Here is a 19,183-nt window from a genome sequence, read left to right on the forward strand (position 1 = left end):
GATGGTAGTATCTAAATGAGCTCTTCAGATCCTGAAGCATATATAGAGATTTTTTAGCAAGTCTCCTTTGAGGGGGCAGATGTCAAATTGTGTCATGCAAAGCAGCTTGTTGCAAACTGGATGTCTTTCAGAGACTCATGTTATGAGTCAGACTGTCTGCTACTGCTTTCCCCCACAAGTGGAGTTTCTTACAAATCCTTGAAAACAGTGGATTTCTCCCAAGTATCTAGTCAACCTGCAAGAGGGTTTCAGCACTTCAAAAGGCCACGTTTTTTGTTTCAAGAAAGGACAAGAACATGGTTACCAAGACATTCCCCAGTCATTACACTACATGCATTGCACAAATCCTGTAAGATTTGTCCCTGACTGCACAGCAAATCTTTGTTTTGTCTGCTTCCTGAAGAGGATAATAACTTCAGGAGAAAAAAGAAATCCTTCCTGAAACATGTCAGGAAATCTGGTTTTATATGACCCAGATGGTTTCTTTCATCAAGTGATGTACATGCACTGGCCATGATATATTATGATAATGTCTCATGCTGATTTCTGTGTCTGATGAGTGAATGTCTAAACAGCTATTGAGAAATGGTTGTGTTGGAAGACCAGATAAAGGAAGTCAGCTTTGCTTTCTGTAACACACCTAATGCCTACATGTTAATTATTTCTTGTATTGGCCACTGTGGACAGCACTGAGGTATCTTCTTCCTTTTTTTCTGTCACACTTGAAGAATGGGATGCTATGCAGAGGGACCTGGAACAGCTCAAGAAGTGGGGCCATGAGAATCTCATGAGGTTTAACAAGGTCAAGTACAAGGTGCTGCACCTGGGTCAGGGMAACTCCCAGTATCAACATAGGCTGGGGCACGAACAGATGGAGATGTTCAAGGCCAGGCTGGGTGGAGCTCTGAGCAGCATGGTCTAAAGGAAGGTGTCCCTGTCCATGGTAGGGTATTGGAATGATCTGATCTTTATGGTCCATTCCAACCCAAACCATTCTATGATTCTATGATCTTGCCTAGTCAACTAAGTGGAATGAGAGACATAGAATATTAGCCCACACTAAGATCACTACCTCCTGAAAGGGGGAGAACTAAGTCATTGTCTTTAGAAGGTACTGCTTGGTATTTCTTAGTTTAAGTTAATAGTACCAGCATAAACCATAGGGAAGAGAGTTTCTGCCTGAAAGCTGTTCACTAAGTTTGCAGGATGTGGGAAGCCAGTAATAGGGGGGAGGAGGATGATTTACCATAAACCACAGCTATAAAGAAACTCTTATTCTGTACTAGATAGAAAGGTCCTTTTAACTAAGTGTATTTTCCATTAAATCATAGGCCAGTACTGGAAAAGGGCCCAGTAGCTTGGTTGAATGCCTCTGCATCTTTCTAAGCAACCTAGCCCTGTATAAGTGTGTTATAAAGCAGCCAAGTAACTATATCTGTGATCTTGGAAATAGGTATTTCCTGGAAACACACTGTGACAACCAAAGTGCTGTACCATATTCTTTCTGGAATTATGGGCATAAGTGGCATCTCAAATGCATTACTGTCATTTAGAAAATGCCAGCCATTAATTAACAGTTTTCATTTGTYGTATTTCTTGTTGATAAACCAGAATTCATTTCTAAGACAATCTATTTCATAATGAGTAAACTGTCTTGTCTCTGCTGTGTTGTTACATGATAAAGGATCTTGCATTTGTCTCTGAAGCCTCTCTTCAAGGGAGGACAAGAGACACTGAACTTGGTTGTTTCCATCTGTCACTCTGGAACTATATCAAAAGCTAACCAGGTTTTAAATTAATTCCCTGTATGCAAACAAAAATACTGGTAAAGCAGAGATCTGAAAGTCCAGGTGTTCTTTTACTAAACRTAGTAATTTTATACAGGTTTTGACCAATATTTTCTAATGATTTTGAATGTTAAAATTAATAGACATTATTTTTAAAGAACTAGAAGGCATATTTTCATCCTTGCACTATTTCCAAATTCCTGCTGTTACTCTAAACCACCATTAATGTAGGTTATAGGCAGCCAATAAGACCACAAAGTAGTAGTTTTCCAAGTGTGTAGATGCCACATTGTTGACTCCATATGTATTGACAACTGTATTTTCATTGTTGATTTCATTGCCTTTCAATCACCTATTAGAGAAGACAAGCCAGTATTACAGAGATGATCTTTTGTAGGTCACTAGAAACACTTGTAGTGGGCAAGAAACCTTTTCTGCATAATGGAGCTGGCCCTAGAGCTGCATTCTGGTCACTCTGTGACATGGAATTTGCCCTGCATTGGACCTGAGATCATACTGAAGACATCTGGCGTCTAAGTCATTGCACTGGATCCTTTTCCCGGGATGGCTGTAGTGATTGCACTTACAAAATAATCTGAGCCGGATSTCCTGTGTATTTGCTCTGATGAGGAGACTCTAGTTACTGGTAAGGAAAACTTCAGAGCAGCACAGAAAGATAAGAAAAGGATCTGTGGACTGAGAAACGAAAATTTGGTAGCTACAACAGAGACATAAGACATCACAGGACCCAGCAGAACAGAGCTATGATTTTGCCAGAGGAGTGGACAGGTATGTTTGTCTTTTATTACTTTTGGACACGGTCCATCTTTCTGAGTGATGTCAGTTACGGAAAGGTGAAACATCAAGCTGCATATCCCAGTTCATACAGTAGTAACAGGGATGTGCTTTATGTAAGTGCAGTGAAATAGCTAGAGACCATGGAATTCAAAGTCCTGGCAACACAGACTCATTTAGTCTGCAAAGACTTTTCTTTGCTGAGGTGTAAGTTTATGTTCTGTACTCACTGAAGCAGTGTTCCTCTCAGAGCTCTACACTGCACTACAGCCTCAAAAACTATAGGTCTAGGCCTTTTATGTGCTATAATAGTTTGCCACTGAGAAACAGGCACTGTACAGATGGTTGTTTGATCATCTGTGTAGGATCTGTCTTACGGCACTGCAGAATAGTTTTTTTTTTCACTCCTTCTAACCATTGATCTTTGTTGAAGAGACCAAGTATGCTGGAATTGTTTTCATCGGCTTTTGTTTGTTTCTGAAAACAACAAAAGGGAACTGTTGAGAGCTGTATTCAGTGTTGGCAGTCAAGATCCCACTTTTTCTTTCCCATTGTCTTCAATTTGCTAGCTAGTAACAAACAGCATAGCAACTGCCCTCTGCTTTCTCGCACAAGTGTCCTGTAATATTTTGGTACATTTGTGCCCAGGGGTGTATTCAATCTGTTACTAAGCCCCATGTAGCTAGTATAATTTGTTGCTGAATTATAGCTAAAACACCCCTAGAAAAGTTATTTTAGTTTTAAGAAAATTCAGAGCCTGTCTCACAAATACAATTCTCAAATGTTTCTCGGGAAATGGGAGGCTGGACAGAAAAGCAGTAACTGAAGTGTGTTTGATTTCAAGTTACTGTACCCATGAGTGTACCTRTGTTCATACCGGGTGGACACTCCCATGACTCTTCACCCCTGATTTTCCCTTGCCATATTACCTCCTTTGCCAAGAGGGAAAAGCCTTTGTCTTTCTGCCACCCATTTCTGACACTGAGGAGCAGCATTGAACAAGGGCTAGTAAGACAGTCTCACATCAAGGGGCTGCCAGGGTTAATCTGTGGGTGGTTCCCATGTGCTCCAAGTGCTACGCAGGACTTTTGAGTGTGCAGGTGTTCTAGCTCAACCCTTTGCAGCTCCCCCTCCTTGCTTCCCCCCTTTATTAGCAAGGAAGCCCTTCAGTTGGATGGGGARCAAAGCCAGCCCAGGGCTCAGGAGGAACAATGACCAAAGAGCAGACTGCAGCTTGTAAACCAAAACCTCCCTTGGGGCTGCTACTAAAAGGAGATCAGAGAGAATTCCTATGCCAGTAGGCATCTGGGTTTCTCCGTGCAGTCTCTTGTAGCTAGTAAATTTCTGGCCTGTCTATCAGCATGGTAGTGTAGTCATAATGCATTTATTTGCTCCCTCCATAKGCAGGCAGCAGGGAAACATGGACAAGGAGAGCTGCACAGGGTACAGCAATGCTGTAGTGCTACAGGACTGATCAGAGCTGCACCTTTCATCATCACACTGATGACACAGGTCAGCGAACCCCAGAGAGATGAAAAGGATAAAGCATTGGGGAATACCTCTATAAGAGCACACGTGCCCTGGCCAAAATGTCACACAGGTTGGCAGGCTGCCTCCACTGACCCACCCTTGCTATCAGTTGGTGATGGTGCAGGAAGGGCTTTTTATGGTTTATTAAGGCATTTGAGTTTACATGTAGTTATGACAGCTTCACATGAAGCAGCCACTGTTGTGAAGGGCTTGATGGAAGAGCTGGATTCTGAGCTGACCATGGAGAGCCTGGCCACAAGCAATTAACCAGCTAGGTGTCATTTTACACTCAGTTGCTGGGGTCTGGGAATTCAGAGGAGACAGGGAGGAACCTCTGTGGTCTCTAGAACATGACTTTTAAGTAGCTGTGTTTTGGTGAGTCAGAGACAGCTTCTGAGTCTCATGTGGCATTCAGCACCAGAGATTTTTACCTCTGGGAGTATCTATGGCTGCAAAAGCTCATTTAAAAGACTACTTTGATTTCTTGCCTGGGCAGCATCTGTAATCTTTCTTATGAGCATCAAATGAGTACATGAGAAGAAGGGTGTGTTATTTACCTGTGTGCACAGGTCTGTACTGGCAGACCATACATCTATTCAAATGGGCATAGGACATTTGTCAGTGTGGCAACTGCATTGCCTTGGATATTATAACAGTCTTGTTGAAAGTGTTTTATATTTGAGGGAAGCTTTATATGAATCTATCAAAAGCAGATGCCAGAGGTGATGTACATGTCTGAAGGACTAGGYTGGGACAGGGCACATATACACCAGGTAGAGTTTCCATTTTGGGATTTTTTTTGCTGATCTGTTCTTTTGAAGAAACATTTTGGAAAGGGTAAAAATTTTTGACTGAGTATGCTACAGCAGTAGCAGTTCAAAACCAGCAAACCATCTAACCCTCCAACAAACATCTTGCTTGTAAAAAAATTTAGCATCTCCCCCCACCCCCAAATATTTATTTTTTACAAAGTTTTTGAGATTACTATTTTTTAAGTCTTGACAGGTGAGACCAAGTTCGGGTCATCATGCAGAACAGGTGCAAAACATCCCAAAGCACCTCACAAACCACAACAGACAAGAGGTCCTCAAGGTGTATCAGATCACAAATTAATAGGCCCAATATTCAGGTACCCACAGATGCTCCTGCCCTGACCCTGAAACCATCTCTTAGAAACGCCAGGAAGGTAAAAGAGCCATATGGAGACATCAGTCCCTCTAAAAATGGACTCAGCACCCTCTTTCCTTGTATTTGCCCACCCCTCGGTAGGCTGACTGAAAGCCTTGCAGCTTGCATTTGGAAACCAATAGCCAGGATGTCAACTGAAGGCAGAGGTTTGGCAGACACAATTTCAGTTGCAGGACTTCTGAGCAAAGCTCTGAGGAACAAAAGTCTTAAGTGTATCTCTGTGCATTTCTTCTCTCAGCAGCTTCCCTGCTTGGTGCACTTTCCTTCTCTAAGGAAACCTTCAATAATTCCTTCTACATGGAAAACCTTTAATACTCAGGCCAATGGGGAGGGCTGAGGTCTTAAGATAGCTAAAGCAAGAATAGAAAACATCTCCCCTTTTCCATTCCCTCTTTCACCCACTTTCTCATTCTCTTGCTTTCCCAGCTCAACCACCCAGCATTCAAATACACAGCAGTTCTTCCACATTATCCTTTTCTTCTGCACCAACTGTCCAGCCATTCTGGGAGARTGTGGCCTTTGTGTCACCAAAGTAACTCCTAGAAAGAACATTACACTGCCAAGATGACCAAGGAGTGTTCCAGAATAAATCCCCAAGGGCTCCCAGACTCTCAAGRTTTGGCACTTGGCCCTCAGCATGCRTAGTCTCTGACACCCAGTTCTCTTTGTGTTAGCCTGGGAGCAGGAGAGTGGGTGCTGACAGTTTTTTCTTCTTGGCTTTGAGTGGGCCAGGGGGCCCTTCAGCTGCACTTGCAGGATTTCACCACCATGTTGGAGAGCTGCTCCACTTTGGGGGTCCTCCCAACATAGTACAAGATAGTGAGTGGCTCCAGGTCCTGGGGAACACAGCAGGGTGAAGCAGATGCCTCAGGGTTCAGTGTGTTATATAATCCCAGCACCTGCAGGAACAAGGTAAAAGTCATGACAAGGTCAAGTATATGTTTAAGTTGGTTGAGGACAGGAAGGCCTGCCAAGTAAACAAGTCTCTAGGTGTTTGGACTATGTTCATTGGAGGGTATTTCCTTGAGGTGAGTAATGCTGCCCTGTCACTTCCTGATCATGGCCTACTTCTAAAGGGTCTCACCTGTCCTGGCCTGACTCTTAAGAGTATTCCTGATTTTTTTTCTAATTGTAATACCCTTGCTCCCTGTGACTGATGCCTAAGGGTTGAAGGAGTGCAAGTAGTTGTCTCCTTTCATCTCTAATTTGGTACAGCAGTGTGTCACAATTTTTGCTTTTAACAAGTTGGGTGTAACCAGCCTGAGGCTATGCTGTCTTGCATTCTATTAAAGAAACCAGAAGAAAGAATATCAGTGCTGCTTATTTCAGCTAAAATCTCCAGATAACACTGGATGGATGCCAGCCCTCTCAAGTATCCACAATTCCCTCCCAGCTTTGAACTGTCTGATGCCTTCTCTCTCCACTCCATTCTCCAAGTCATTACACTATAATACTGGAGCCAGGACAGTGTCCCATGGGACCCCACTGGATTCTTCCTCCCAGCTGGCCCCAGCCCACRGATGACTATACACTGCAGCCATGTAACCACTACAGAACAGTTGCCACATTGCTTGCCAGAGGTGATCACTTCTCAGCAGTGAGCATGAGCTCACCTGCACTACTGTGGTCTCTTTAGTGCTTATCTAGTATAAACTACAGGATCTGGCRCATTGTATTTGACTACTTCACAGTCGTTGGGGATGAGACGTGCTAAGGATACATCCTGTTCTATCATCCAGATTCATGTAATCACTGCAGTAGAAACTCTCTGGGATCCTAAGGGTATTATGTGCTTTAGGGTCACTACTCAACAGCAAGTTGAACAGACTGGTGAGAAGTCTTCTTTTCACCATGTCTTTCCCCAATGGTGCTGGCAAGCTGTCAGCAGCAATATTGTTCCAAAGTTTTCTTTGATCACTTCACTGACCTTAACACTTGCTCATTTCCTTTCTTGCTTAAGATCATTAGGAGTCATTCTAAAGTCTCCTTTCTCTCACACTGACTCAGTCCAGTTACCTTCTAGAGAGCTTCTCAGGACAGCCAGATGGTAAAGCTACATGCCCATTACCCTTTCAAAGCTGTTCATTCCCTTGCTTTGTCTTGTGCTTACTGCCCAGCATCTGTTCACTTCTAGCTGTTCCCACTGATATTAGTCCTTGAGCTTCACTGAACCTTACTGCTATGCAGACTCTCAAGCTCTCAAGAAAATGTTAGCATGTTTTCTGAAATATCATCTTTGCCTAGTTAATTATTCTTCAGCTGAATCTGCTTTTCCCAGTAAAATTTTTAGTGAAATCTGAAGTAATTTGCTAGTGAGCTGTTGCATTATCTTGAGTACTGCCTTTTATCTTCTGTGGGCAGAAGCACAGGATTTTCCTCTGGCTTTTCCTGTTTCAGCAGTGGACTGGCTGATCCTTAATCTGTCTTCTCTTGATACTTTCCCCATGCCTGTGATTTTCTATTACTTTTACTTTCTTCCATTCTTGCCAGGCTCAGACTGTGTTCTTCCCAAAGACTGACCAGAGGTTAGGCCCAAGTTACCTAAAGACATTGGCTTTCTGCCAAGTTTTCACTCAAAAATCTCACTGCATAGTAGCTTTCTCCCTGCTGTAGGTCAGGTAGGATTTATGCAATTGGAAAGGATACCTATGAGAAAGGAAATCTTACTGATCACTTCTGGACATGGGCATGGATTTCCCATCACTTTTGGGCTATAGCTGCCCCTTTAGGAGCAGATGGCAGGCAGACACATGCCATTGCACAAACATTTTTCATGATGACCTTTCAGAGAGTGTAGAAAAACCTGTCCAGTGCAAACTGCAGAAGAAGTTTTAGAAGATGATTATGAGAACTGATGTTTTATGTGAACAATTCAGTTAATACTATGGCCCCTGCCAAGGAAGTACCCTGAAATCATCAGTCCCACTGTTGTACATCTTATCCAAGAGACAACAAAGTCTTTCTCCTCAAGATTTGCCTGAAAACACAGATTCAGTACTGACTCCAAAGAAAGCACATTTTCCCTGCTGAACCACCTAGGCTTTTGTCTGCAGTTTCCTTGGGATGTTTTTCACAAATATTGGTCTGAACTGTTTTTGCTGCTTTGAAGAGAGTGGATATGATCAGGCTTAGGGAGGAAGGGTAAATCACAGCCCCAAGCCCTGGCAGGATAATATACAGGATGTACCGTGCTGTGAGTGGTGTCTGCGCTGCGGAGATACGGACAAGGGCCCGAACAAAAATTAGCGAAGTAGCCCTTAGGCTCATGGACCCATTTCCAGCCAAGGTCCTGTCGGAAGTCAATGTACAGAGGACGCACGCAGCAGTTCTCCTCCAGGTTCCTGAAACACAGTAGTGAAACACAGTGAATCTAAAAGGGGGCCAGGCAGTGCTCATGCTGCTGGCAGGCAGCTTTCCCACCGCCTCTGTGAGGCAGCACCCAGCTCCTCCTGCAACTGGTCAGGGGCTGCTGCGGGGCCCTGCCCAGCCTGTGCTCCAGGAAGGTGCTTGTGAGTCTCTTTGAACCAGTGGTTCAACCAGAAGCACACAGCAACTCTGCTGAACTGGTCAGTGGCCCTTCTGGCACTGTGTGGTGACCCACAGCCCCCTTGGAAGGCTCTGCCTTTTCCTGGTGTGGAGTCTCGCCAGGCCTGCCCATCTCAGGCACAGGATCCGGGCAGGTTTCTCACTTACCGGAAACAGTAGTTGGTATCCAGGGCCCGTTTCTTTCTCTGGCTTCCCAACACAGGGCTCTCCAGGCGATGTGGGGGTAACATCATCAAGATGAGGTGGGGATTATGCAAGTCTTTCTGCTTCTTCAGGCGTCCCAAGTCCCCACGGCCATAATCATCCTCACTGTCAATGCCTTCAGAAGAACAGCATCCACAAAGAGGAAATCAGCATGGAAGTGAGAGATGCAAAAAGATCTTTCAATACTCTCAYGCATGCTCTTGAACCAGGTTCAGGTGCCACATCCACCTACTATAGGACTTCTTCCCTCACAGGGAGCCCTTTATTTCTGGTGAATTTGACTGCTGCAGGCCTGAAATGGAGGCTTACAGACCACCTGTTTTACCATTTGCAAACTGCTGGTGGGGCCATTAATCCATCCCACTCACTCCTGGCTTGTGTCCCAGGACAGGCAGGAAGATGAATGGTTTAAASAAGATGTCAGATAATTGGCACTCTGCAGAACAGACTCAGAAATGGAGCCTGTGGGGGCCAGCAGCTGCTGCCCAGGGCTGCAAGCCAGGAGGTTCCTACTTCTTAGGCCAGCCAAGCCACTGACTCTCTGAGCCACCTCACACAGGACGCCTAACTTCCTTGTGTTTCAGTCACCCTAATTGGAAAGCAGAGCCTCTGTGGAAATATGASAAGGCATCAAGTTGAACTTCCCAGAGAGACAATGAAATATAGAATTATTCCTTTCTACAGGCACTCATGCAAACCCACCCAGCCTGCCCTTACTTCTTTTTGTAACCTATGTATGTAGTGGATATACCCATACAACGAACATGCAAACCCAGATGTGTACATGTTTTAAGACAAAAGTTAGAGAATGTAAAACACTCGAATACACAAAGCAAGACTTCATTTTTCTCTTTAGATGCCTGAGGCTTTCCCTTCCCAAASAGCCTCCCTTAATCCACTCTTTATCACCTTTGAACTTGATCTCCAGGACCTCATGCAAATTCTCCAAGATGTCCCCGTTGGGCTGAAAAGTATGGCAAGGACAGTGTATGCTAATTTCCAGGCCAAGGTTGGACTCTGCAAAGAAGATGAGTCTGTGAGATACAGTCTTTCTCAGCTGGGACTGCTCCTGGCACAAGGAAGTTTTACAGAAGACACATACTGAGCTAACTCCTAGACAGTGTGTTGGTCTCAAAGTCAGGAATGCTATCAGAGTTGGGGAAGAGAAGCTGCCTTGGGAAGAATAGGAAGAAAAATCCACCAGTTTCACCTTTGCCAAAAGCATCGCTCTTGCTAAAGGGARCTTTCTGGTGAGATAAGAAAGGTGCTTCTTGTTACTTTTCTTAGGCTATTCAGCATACAAAAGCAATTGTGAGCTTCAAGGAGCTCCATTGGAAAAAAAAAAAGTATTTTGAAGAGCTGGCTTTTGGTCTCTGTTAAATAATTTTGCCATCCTCAGTACCTGTTACCTGGCTTCTGCTTAGTGTCTGAAGGAGAAATCTGAAAATAAGCAAGTTAAATATGGACAAGTAATTTCACTGGAAGCAGTTTCTCAGCAGCTGCAACCTCCTGTTTTGTTGAACTGCTAGCAGTCTAAGTCACACAGACTTTCCAGAGGCAAGTCTATTTTCATAATAACTTCCTGGACCAGTCATGCTGTGTGGGCCTGACTAAAGGAACATAAGACTCTTATGAAAGCTACTTTTTCATGTTGTGCCATGAATTAAAACATCTGGCTTCCTGGGGCATTGACAAGGTGCCTAGCACCTTTTTTCCTCAGTACTAAATATACTCCGTGATGTCTTGTCAGCTAGTGTGCCTGCCCAGAATTTGCTGCAGTTCCAGCTCTGAACTCCAGCCATCAGGACACAACTTTGATTGCTTGAAATAGGAGGAGCCTGCAAGCTCACAGCTTACCCTTCCAGGGAGCGGCTGCTTGCCAGTACCTGCATTCCAGTCTTCAGTGGCACCTAGCTTCTATCTGTGAGGCCAGTCCAGCTGTGAGTCACGATGCCTTATGCTCCAGCTGTGAATGGGGTCAGTGTTCTTGCTGGGAACTGCCCCATAGCTATCTGTTGGGCTATCCAACCATGGCAGAGGTATGTTCTCTGCAGTTTAAAGCCTCCATCTGTCTAGGTATGTCAGCCTCTGCTATTTCCTCACCTTTATACCTGGCAAGCTGTACACAGCTCAATAAACCAGGATCCTTGCTGCTTTTTCCCAACTACATTTGATCTAATCCACATGAAAATTTAAGCAAAGCATTTGTCATTTTTTATGTCTCATTTAGATGAGCAGAGGGGTCCCCTCTGGGCTTAGCGTAAAGAATTTCCTCCTCCCGAGAATGAATCGTCTTTCTGACTCAGCCCACAGAGCTACACTGTGGGGCCTTCAGGACAGAGCCACGAATGTAGCAAACATCACACATTGAGGAAGCTGTGTGGAGGAAGGCTCATTCTCAGACTGAAAGGACCTGTCCTCTATGTGAACCAAGCTCCTGCAACAAGGGGAGCAGAAAGATACTTCTGTCAACATTGATCCCCATTTGTATGGATGCCTTGTCATGYGGTCCAGCTAAGACCCCTACCTCTGTGCAGAAGCCACTCACGCACGGTCTCGGTGACATCAAAGGACAGCCACTCAGGGGAGCCCCGTGTCTGCACATTCCTGCCACTGAGGTATCGCTGCTTCGCTATGTGCTCATCCGGCCGAAGGATCTGTGTCAGGAGTGGTAGAAAAAATCAGCCAGTGCCATGCAGAAGGAAGGGATAGCCTTCAGTCTTTTTTTCTCCKACATCTTGCTAAAAGCTAATTCAGAATGTTGGTCTTGGCAAGTGAGACACCAGGAGTACCGTGGATCAGGTGAGAAGGACATGCTTCACAATCAGCTTGAACTCCAGGGACCTACATAATGCTTATTTCTGTMCTAAGCAGCCCACCTCTCTCATTTCAGCATTGTTTTGGGGCACACATCCAGAGGCAGAAGCACATGGCAATTCATTTAAMGGATGGGTTTGGTTTTGTATACACCTGTGGAATATGGATCTGAATTTCACAGTAGAACCACCAGTAAATACAGCCACAAGTCACCTGCCCAGCAAGGTGAAATAAACCCAATTTATTGCTTTTTCACTGTGGCATTTTCAGGTGTTTCACACTCTTCAACTTCTATCAAAACACATCCAGGCTGCTCAGGTTTGGAGACCTCTCCCTCTGCTCTGAYATCTCTTCCCACTTCCAGATAAACAACCTCAGCATGTTCAAGGTGTTCCTTCCTGCAGACCCCAGGCTGACTACTGAACCTATGGAGAAACTCTGAGATCCCCTGCTTGTTAGTTGTGTCATCTGGTGGAGAATTGCTCTGATCTTTGAACATAGATTCCAGGAAGTCCTCAAAAGCTACCATCCAAAGACAATTTTAGCTGCACTCTAATGGAAAAGTGGACAGACAAGAGCCTGTGGGAATGTGCTGCCTGATTGCTAAGCTGCATCATTAGTTGGCCCAGTTCAGCCTATGACCACTTCTAAGCCTGAACCAGACCTTATTCTGTCTGAGTCCCTAGGTTCAAAGCAAACTCCAGGTAAGTACCTAGATTAACAGGTGGCCTGAATTGTGCTCATGGGGAGCTGCTGCTGAAGGGAACACTGAAAGCAAGCACCATTTTTCTAGCAAATCAGTGACAAGACAGAGAGCTCCATCCATTGTATTAGCACCAACTGTAGTGCAATAGTCAAAGGAACAAAACTGCCAAGGGACCTACACATGCAGATGTGACAGAARGGTCAGAGCGGCTCCACTAATGAGGGCTCCCATTCCAAGTGGGAAAAGGGCAGCACTACATAGTAAAAAGAAAGAAAGATGACCATATCACTGCATATGGTGGAAGAAGCCATATGAAGTTACAGCATGCTCTTCTCTCTCTCTTCTGTGGTTCTGCACATATCTGCTGAGACAACCGYTAAGGAGTCAAGCTACTCTGGGCTTAGACACTGGGGAAGGTGGTAAGAATACTCACCTGGAAGAGCTCAATTCGCTGCTCACTGCGTTTGGAGCTTGGGTTGGGCACGCGCAGCACCCGAAACTCAGCCCGGAATAAGTTGGTGCTATTCTTCTCTGCTGAGGACACATTAAAGCGGAATACGTTGGAGGTGACACCTTTTGGACAAATGCCCAACTCATCTAGGAGAAAGAATGTAGAAAGACTGAGAACCACATCTCTGAGGGGTAGGATCACAAATAAATATTGTTTGAGGAAGAGCTTTCCAGTAGAGACCTGTCATTCAAACATCTTGCCATCTGTGAAGCACAGCTATCTAGCTCAAGATAACACAGGATGAATTCTCAAATTTGGTCTACCTTGCAGCGTTTTGCAAACATTGCCACTACTGCCATTGTTATTTCAATGCCAAAAGATAGAGAATCAGTAGACATCAGCCACAGTATGTTCATTATTATGTCTTCTAACTCTGCTCACCAAATGTTGCTAATATTCATGAGTTGGCTGCATCCAAAATGACAACCCCAGGCCAGACAATGGGGCAACCTCACTTGCAGTTATTGGGGCCTAATCCCAGCAGCAAGGATGCTGTGATTCTGCTCATGATGGAGACATGAAGCCACATAGGAGGTGATCCCATTGCTGCTGGATCTCAGTTTTACAAACCTGGACATTGCCTCCTAGAATGGAAACCACCCAGTGCCAAAAAACACAAAGCATGAGGTGTGGAAGACCCTTTAGGGCAGTGACTGTTCAATGTGAACTGAAAGAAATGGCTCTCACTCATGTTGTGGAGAAGAAATTCAYGAATATTATTAGCCCTGTGGAGATCATACATAGAGGCAGGAAATAATACAGCAATTCTCTGCTTCCATGTGTGCTTGCTGAACAGAAAAWCCCATTTCACAGATGCCCCAAAAGACAGTATGTAAAAGCTGTAAGGTCCAAAACAGAGCCCTCAAGAGAAAACAACACTCTCTTCAATGGGACCATTTTGGTCTCATGGAAGTCTGTGTTGTTGCTGTTGTTTCTCTCCTATTAAGCTTGTTAACCTCCAAGGCTCTAGCATCATGAACGGTTCCTACAGACAACACACAGCAGCTCCTGCTCTACATCCACAGGCAGGTTTGTCAACAATCCTGCAGAGCCTCTCAGATGACCTCTGACTGTTGTCCAATGCAGCAGGAGGCTCTTACATCTGCTTATATTTAAGCTGCTTCTAAACAAACAAAAACAAACTGTCACCTCCCAGACATGGTTCCAGTCTGTGACACAAAAGGCTGGAAGCCCTAGCTGGAACAACCTTCAAGTTACATTCCTGAAGTCCTGCAGGCCCTTGTTTTGATCCCATCATCACTATCTCCCCCAAGAAACAGCTTCTGAAGATGGAATAGTGTGAAACAGCACCTTTAAGTGCAGAGCTTCACCTCCCATGCCGTATTCTGATTTCAGTAACACTGATGTACTCACATCAGTGGAGAGGAAGGTCTTCCTCTTGTGCTACATTCAAATTCAGCAAGCAGGAGACTGCCAGTTTTCAATAATGTGTTTTTAGGGTGGTGAAATTTTATTCAAAAAGCTAATGACCAGATGTTCACACTGGGCTTTAAGTGGAGGAGTTTTTGTCATTGGTACTACTGAATGGAACAGCACTCCCACACTGGAAAGTCTCTAGCCTGTTACTGAAGAGGTGGCTGGTTCAGGAATCCCAGGAGACCAGACCCCACTGCAGGCACGAGCTGGCCTGCTCTGCACAGCAACCCTGCAGGACAAGGAATATCCCCAGCCACACACAAACACCTGCTGTGGAGACTTCACCCCAGTGACCAGTTCAAGGTTTGATGCCACAGAAAAACCCAGCAGAAAMCCCAAGTTCTCATTAAACCCAAGATCTCACTAAGTTCCTAAAGACATCTTCCTTACAGATAACTRTTTTGTGTCCTAGACCTAAGCAGATACTGTGTTTCAATAGCCCCTGAAGCTGCTTTGCATGCGTAGCCCTATTAATAGTGCTGTTAACAGCCTGCCCTTTCATTTCAGACCTGACTGCCTGGCCCTAAGGGATGTCCCAATTATCATGAGAAATGCCTTTTTGCATCAGACCAGTGGTCAGTCTAGCTAAGTATGTTTCCAACAGTAATACTTTATCTGACAATCTGTTTTAGAGACTGCACATATGGTCCTACAGCACAGAGCTGGTGAGAGACATCTAATGCTTTATCACATCCTTAATATTTTTAGCTAAATTAGACAGCCATGGTCGTAAGATGTTACCATCCATTGTATATTACCTGCTGTCTCCACATTGCTTCCTACTTGCTTCACCTTCAAGGTGCTGGTCTTGGGAGATCTTCCCAGTGAAACCTCTAATAGCTCTTCCCTTCTCTAAAGGTTTCATGTTCCCTTTGTACCCTGGGAACAAGCCCTCTGTGATGCAGAAATGGAGATGTGTTTTGTGTTTCACTCTGAGGTCTAGGAGGTTGGAGCCTGTTTCTTATAATAAGGGGTTCAGAATACAGGTCTCATTCCCAGGAAACTTGACAGCTTTGTGACAAAGTATCTTTTCACACTAGGTCGTAGGCAAAGGCAGCAATGGGATTTTTCAGGGAGTTTGCTTCAGTCCCAGCTAAGGTGTGTTAATAACACTGGAATCCAGACCTGTTCACCACTAGCACAGAACAAAGCCTGAAGGCAATATTCCTGCAAACTCTCCCAGTCCACAACACTCAACGGCAGTAACTAAGTCTGGAGACTGGGAATCTACAACACCCTGTGAACCCATGCCAGGCTATGTCTGGTATGACATATCCTCACAACTGGACCCTGCTGTTACTGTGGAGTTCAGACAGCCCAGAGCTGTTTGCTGCACCGATGATGAGACCAGTAGCCTCTTAGTGTGGATAATGTGATACAGGGAACAGGTATTTGGGGGAGCTTCCACCTTCCTAGCACTGCTCCACGGGAGGTGCAGGTTCACCATATGCTGCTGATCCAGTAGAAACAGCTTTTGTTTCTGGCAAGCCCCCGGAAGGCTGATGGCTGTGTAGTTTGAGTTTGATGAGAAGGAAGGGTAGACTGTTTGTGAGCAGGTATTGCTTCATTCTGTATTATACCCCTGAATCACCAACATATTTCATGCCAAAGCTGCATAACTTTGGAGAAAAAAGTTGATCTACCTGGAACTCTGCAGGTGGCAGGTTTCGAGAGAATAGATTTTTGGCTGTAATGACCCATGACTTTAATTGCCTTGTCTCTCAAGCTGCCTTGAAAAATGGCATCTCTGTTTTTCCTCAGGAAGGTAAGCAAAAAGCTATTTGCAGGACTGTTGCAGATGCTCTCCAAGCTCAAATCTAACCAAGCCAGTGGCTAAGAGGGTCTAATGYACCTGAGTTTTATGAGATTCCTGAAGGGGATGGCTGGTTAAATGTGAATTATTCTCTGAAAAAAAAAAAAAAAAGTCCCTCAGGCAGTGTACCTGAGAGGCACAGGAGAAAAGACCATTCTGTAGGTCATCATGCATCTCAGAGAAGGGATGGARAACTTGTGTCTCTCCCCTGCTATTTTTGCTCCTCAGCTCTCACTTTTGGGCCCTGCATCTTAGAAAAGGATGGGTTCTCTGAGCCAATGTCACTTAGAACTCATAGTCAGGAGCTAGAACAGTTTGTATGAGTGTGCACACATTTCAGACTTGTCTGTATCATCACTGCAGCTCCTTCAACGGAGTAGTCCTCCCCTCCCCCCCCACCCCCCCAGGAGACTGGCTTTGGCTCAGAGTATGCTCTTAGATCACCACCTGGCACAGTGACAGAGTCATGGGAAAGTTGAACACCAGCCACTTCTGAGGACACAGGGCCAAATTCAGCCATGGTGTAAGCGACGAAACTCCCCAGGTTTCAAAAAGAGCGTGTCTTTTGACACCACGATCAGTCTGTAGCTAGTCTCTCCCAGTGACCAAATTATAAAGTTCCCTCTTTCTCTGGGTGATAGCATCTACACTGCCCACTCCCAGAAATTTCATCTCAGCACTACTGGGTGTTTTGAACCCACTATCCCAGTGACTTATGAGGACATGGGACAGGATCATTAATTTCCACAGGAATTTTCTGCAAGCCACAATTCTTGCTCATCACTCCTTTTCATGCACTTTTTCTTTAGTCCTCTTTCCCCTCAATTTTAGCCAAATGCACACCCCTAATTTCATTTGCTGCTGTTGTGCTATGTGTTTTCCCCACTTCCTTCCCCTCAAAATGCTGGTCCATAGTGTGGCTCTACTGTTTTGCAGACACTTGGTTTTCCCATATATAATTCCACACATGACACTTCAGTAGGCCAAAACTGCTGGAAAAAAGGTAAGCTGCTATACCCTATGCACTTTGTATTCCTTGAATCTTGGTGTCTCCTGAGCTAAGAGTTAATCATATAACCATATGGAGTGCAGTCTGCTAGAGATTAAGTAAAATTTGTTGCATCACCACATTGTAGCTTATTCCAGCTCATCGTATGTCAAGATTAACATAAACCTGGCAGAGTAACTGCATTTGGGGACTGCCTGCACCAAGTAACAGCTCCTCCCCAGAACTGCTGGTGTTCAAATCTTGTCCCCAGGACTGCACATCACAGGAGAACACCCTGGAGTGGTATGACTGCATCTTCCAATTCCAAAGAATCTTAAACAAACCAAAATGACTGCTTGTGCCTACATGTGCTCAGCATCTGCAATCTGCTTTGGGTTAATGTCTGCTCAGTCTCTGTCTTTGCATCTGCTCAGCTTCTTCACCTGAATCTGTTTAGTGTCCACATCTGGGCCTGCTCATCATCTGCTCCACACCTGCTCCACATCTGTTATGTTTCCTCAATCCCTGTGTTCCCTTGGGGGTCCCTTTGGCATCACTGTCCACTTTACACCTGCTCAGCATCCCTGATGTCTTGTGCTGGCTCCCTGAACGCTCACGCTATCTGAGTAACACCTTTGACAGTGCCCTCCAAGCAGCAGTCTTATTAAGTGCCTCTCCACCTCCTCTACTGCCGGCGCGGATGCTGCACAGACCGGACAGGTTGCCTGTATCTCTGCGGCAGACGCTGGAGCTTCAGCAGGGAGGCCGTCTACCTGCTGTCACCCGAACACCAGACCTGCGCCTCCTCCCAGCCTGGTGCGCAGCATTCACCCCATCACCCGCACTGCCTCTTCCCCTGCTGCCTTCCCATCTCACGGTTACCTTCCCCGTCTTGTCCCGATGTCCGGGCTCTAGGCACGGGCTTCCCTCGCCGCTGCCGGCCGGGGCCTGCGCCGATGCCGCTCCCGAACTCCGCCACCCACCGTCCCCGCTGCCGGCCAAGCCCCGCGCCGTCCCGAGCGCCCCCCGCCCCGCGGCTCCCGCTCGCCTCTGCACCCGAGCGCGGCCAGGCGGAGACGCGCCCCCCGCCCGCCTGCCCCTGCCGGGGAAGCGGCCCCTTCCGCGGGGGCCCGGCGCCCCTCGGCCCCCGGCCGGCGGCACCTCCCCCGCGCCCGAGATCCCGGGCAGTCTGCCCCGCGGGCGCGGCACCCCGGCCGGTACGGCGGGGAGCCCCGCACTTACTGTGCTCGGGRAGGCCCTGGATCATGTCAAATTTATGGATCTCTTTGGCATAGTATTCGGACTCGGTGTTGTCCTGAGAGCAGCTCTCTTCCTTCTCCTCCTCCATCTCCTCCAGCAGCTCCCGAGTGCTGTTATAGAGGGCCARGATCTGGTAGGGCACATGGGCCGGCCCCACGGTCTCTGGGGGGCTGGTGAGCCGCAGCTTGCTCAGGATCTGCCCCCGGATGGCCTCTACCCTCTTCTTCTTGATGTGGTCCAAGTCCAAGGTGGTGCAGGAGGACAGCGAGAGGCTGACGGTAGCGAAGCTAAGCAGAGAAAGAAGCACCAGAGCCCTTTGCACGTACATCTTCATGTGCGAGGAGGCGGCGGCGGGAGCCTCCGGGAGAGACCCCTGAGAGGCGGTGAGAGGGCGCGGGGGACCGGGCGGTGTGCTGGCGGCAGCCTCCCCAGATCCCGCAGGCTGAGGCTTGGCGAGGAGGTGCATGAACTCACTGCGCCGTGCGCGACTCAGGACTTCCAGGAAGAGCTGGCAGCGCTCCGCAAGGAGAAGCGGCAGGCGCCGTGCCTCGCCGCGCCGCGCTCTTTCCCCATGCGCCGCCCCGCGCCCCGCGGAGCCGGG

At 46.4% G+C, this 19,183-nt stretch overlaps 1 protein-coding gene across 1 annotated transcript; it reads right to left on the reverse strand.

The window, feature by feature from the left end:
* Positions 1-4,919: 4,919 nt before the first annotated feature.
* TGFB3 (transforming growth factor beta 3) lies at positions 4,920-19,177 on the reverse strand. The gene is made up of 7 exons (XM_057375895.1): positions 18,565-19,177; positions 13,007-13,170; positions 11,578-11,707; positions 9,960-10,067; positions 8,994-9,165; positions 8,488-8,641; positions 4,920-6,199 (listed from the first exon to the last, which is right to left on the reverse strand). The coding sequence occupies exons 1-7, from the start codon at positions 19,046-19,048 to the stop codon at positions 6,041-6,043; spliced, it is 1,371 nt and encodes a 456-aa protein (XP_057231878.1). The 5' UTR covers positions 19,049-19,177; the 3' UTR covers positions 4,920-6,040.
* Positions 19,178-19,183: the final 6 nt, after the last annotated feature.

This window comes from Malurus melanocephalus, unplaced genomic scaffold, assembly GCF_030028575.1.
Source record: "Malurus melanocephalus ecotype Western Australia unplaced genomic scaffold, MMel_1.1 scaffold_0, whole genome shotgun sequence".
NCBI classification, from domain to species: domain Eukaryota; kingdom Metazoa; phylum Chordata; class Aves; order Passeriformes; family Maluridae; genus Malurus; species Malurus melanocephalus.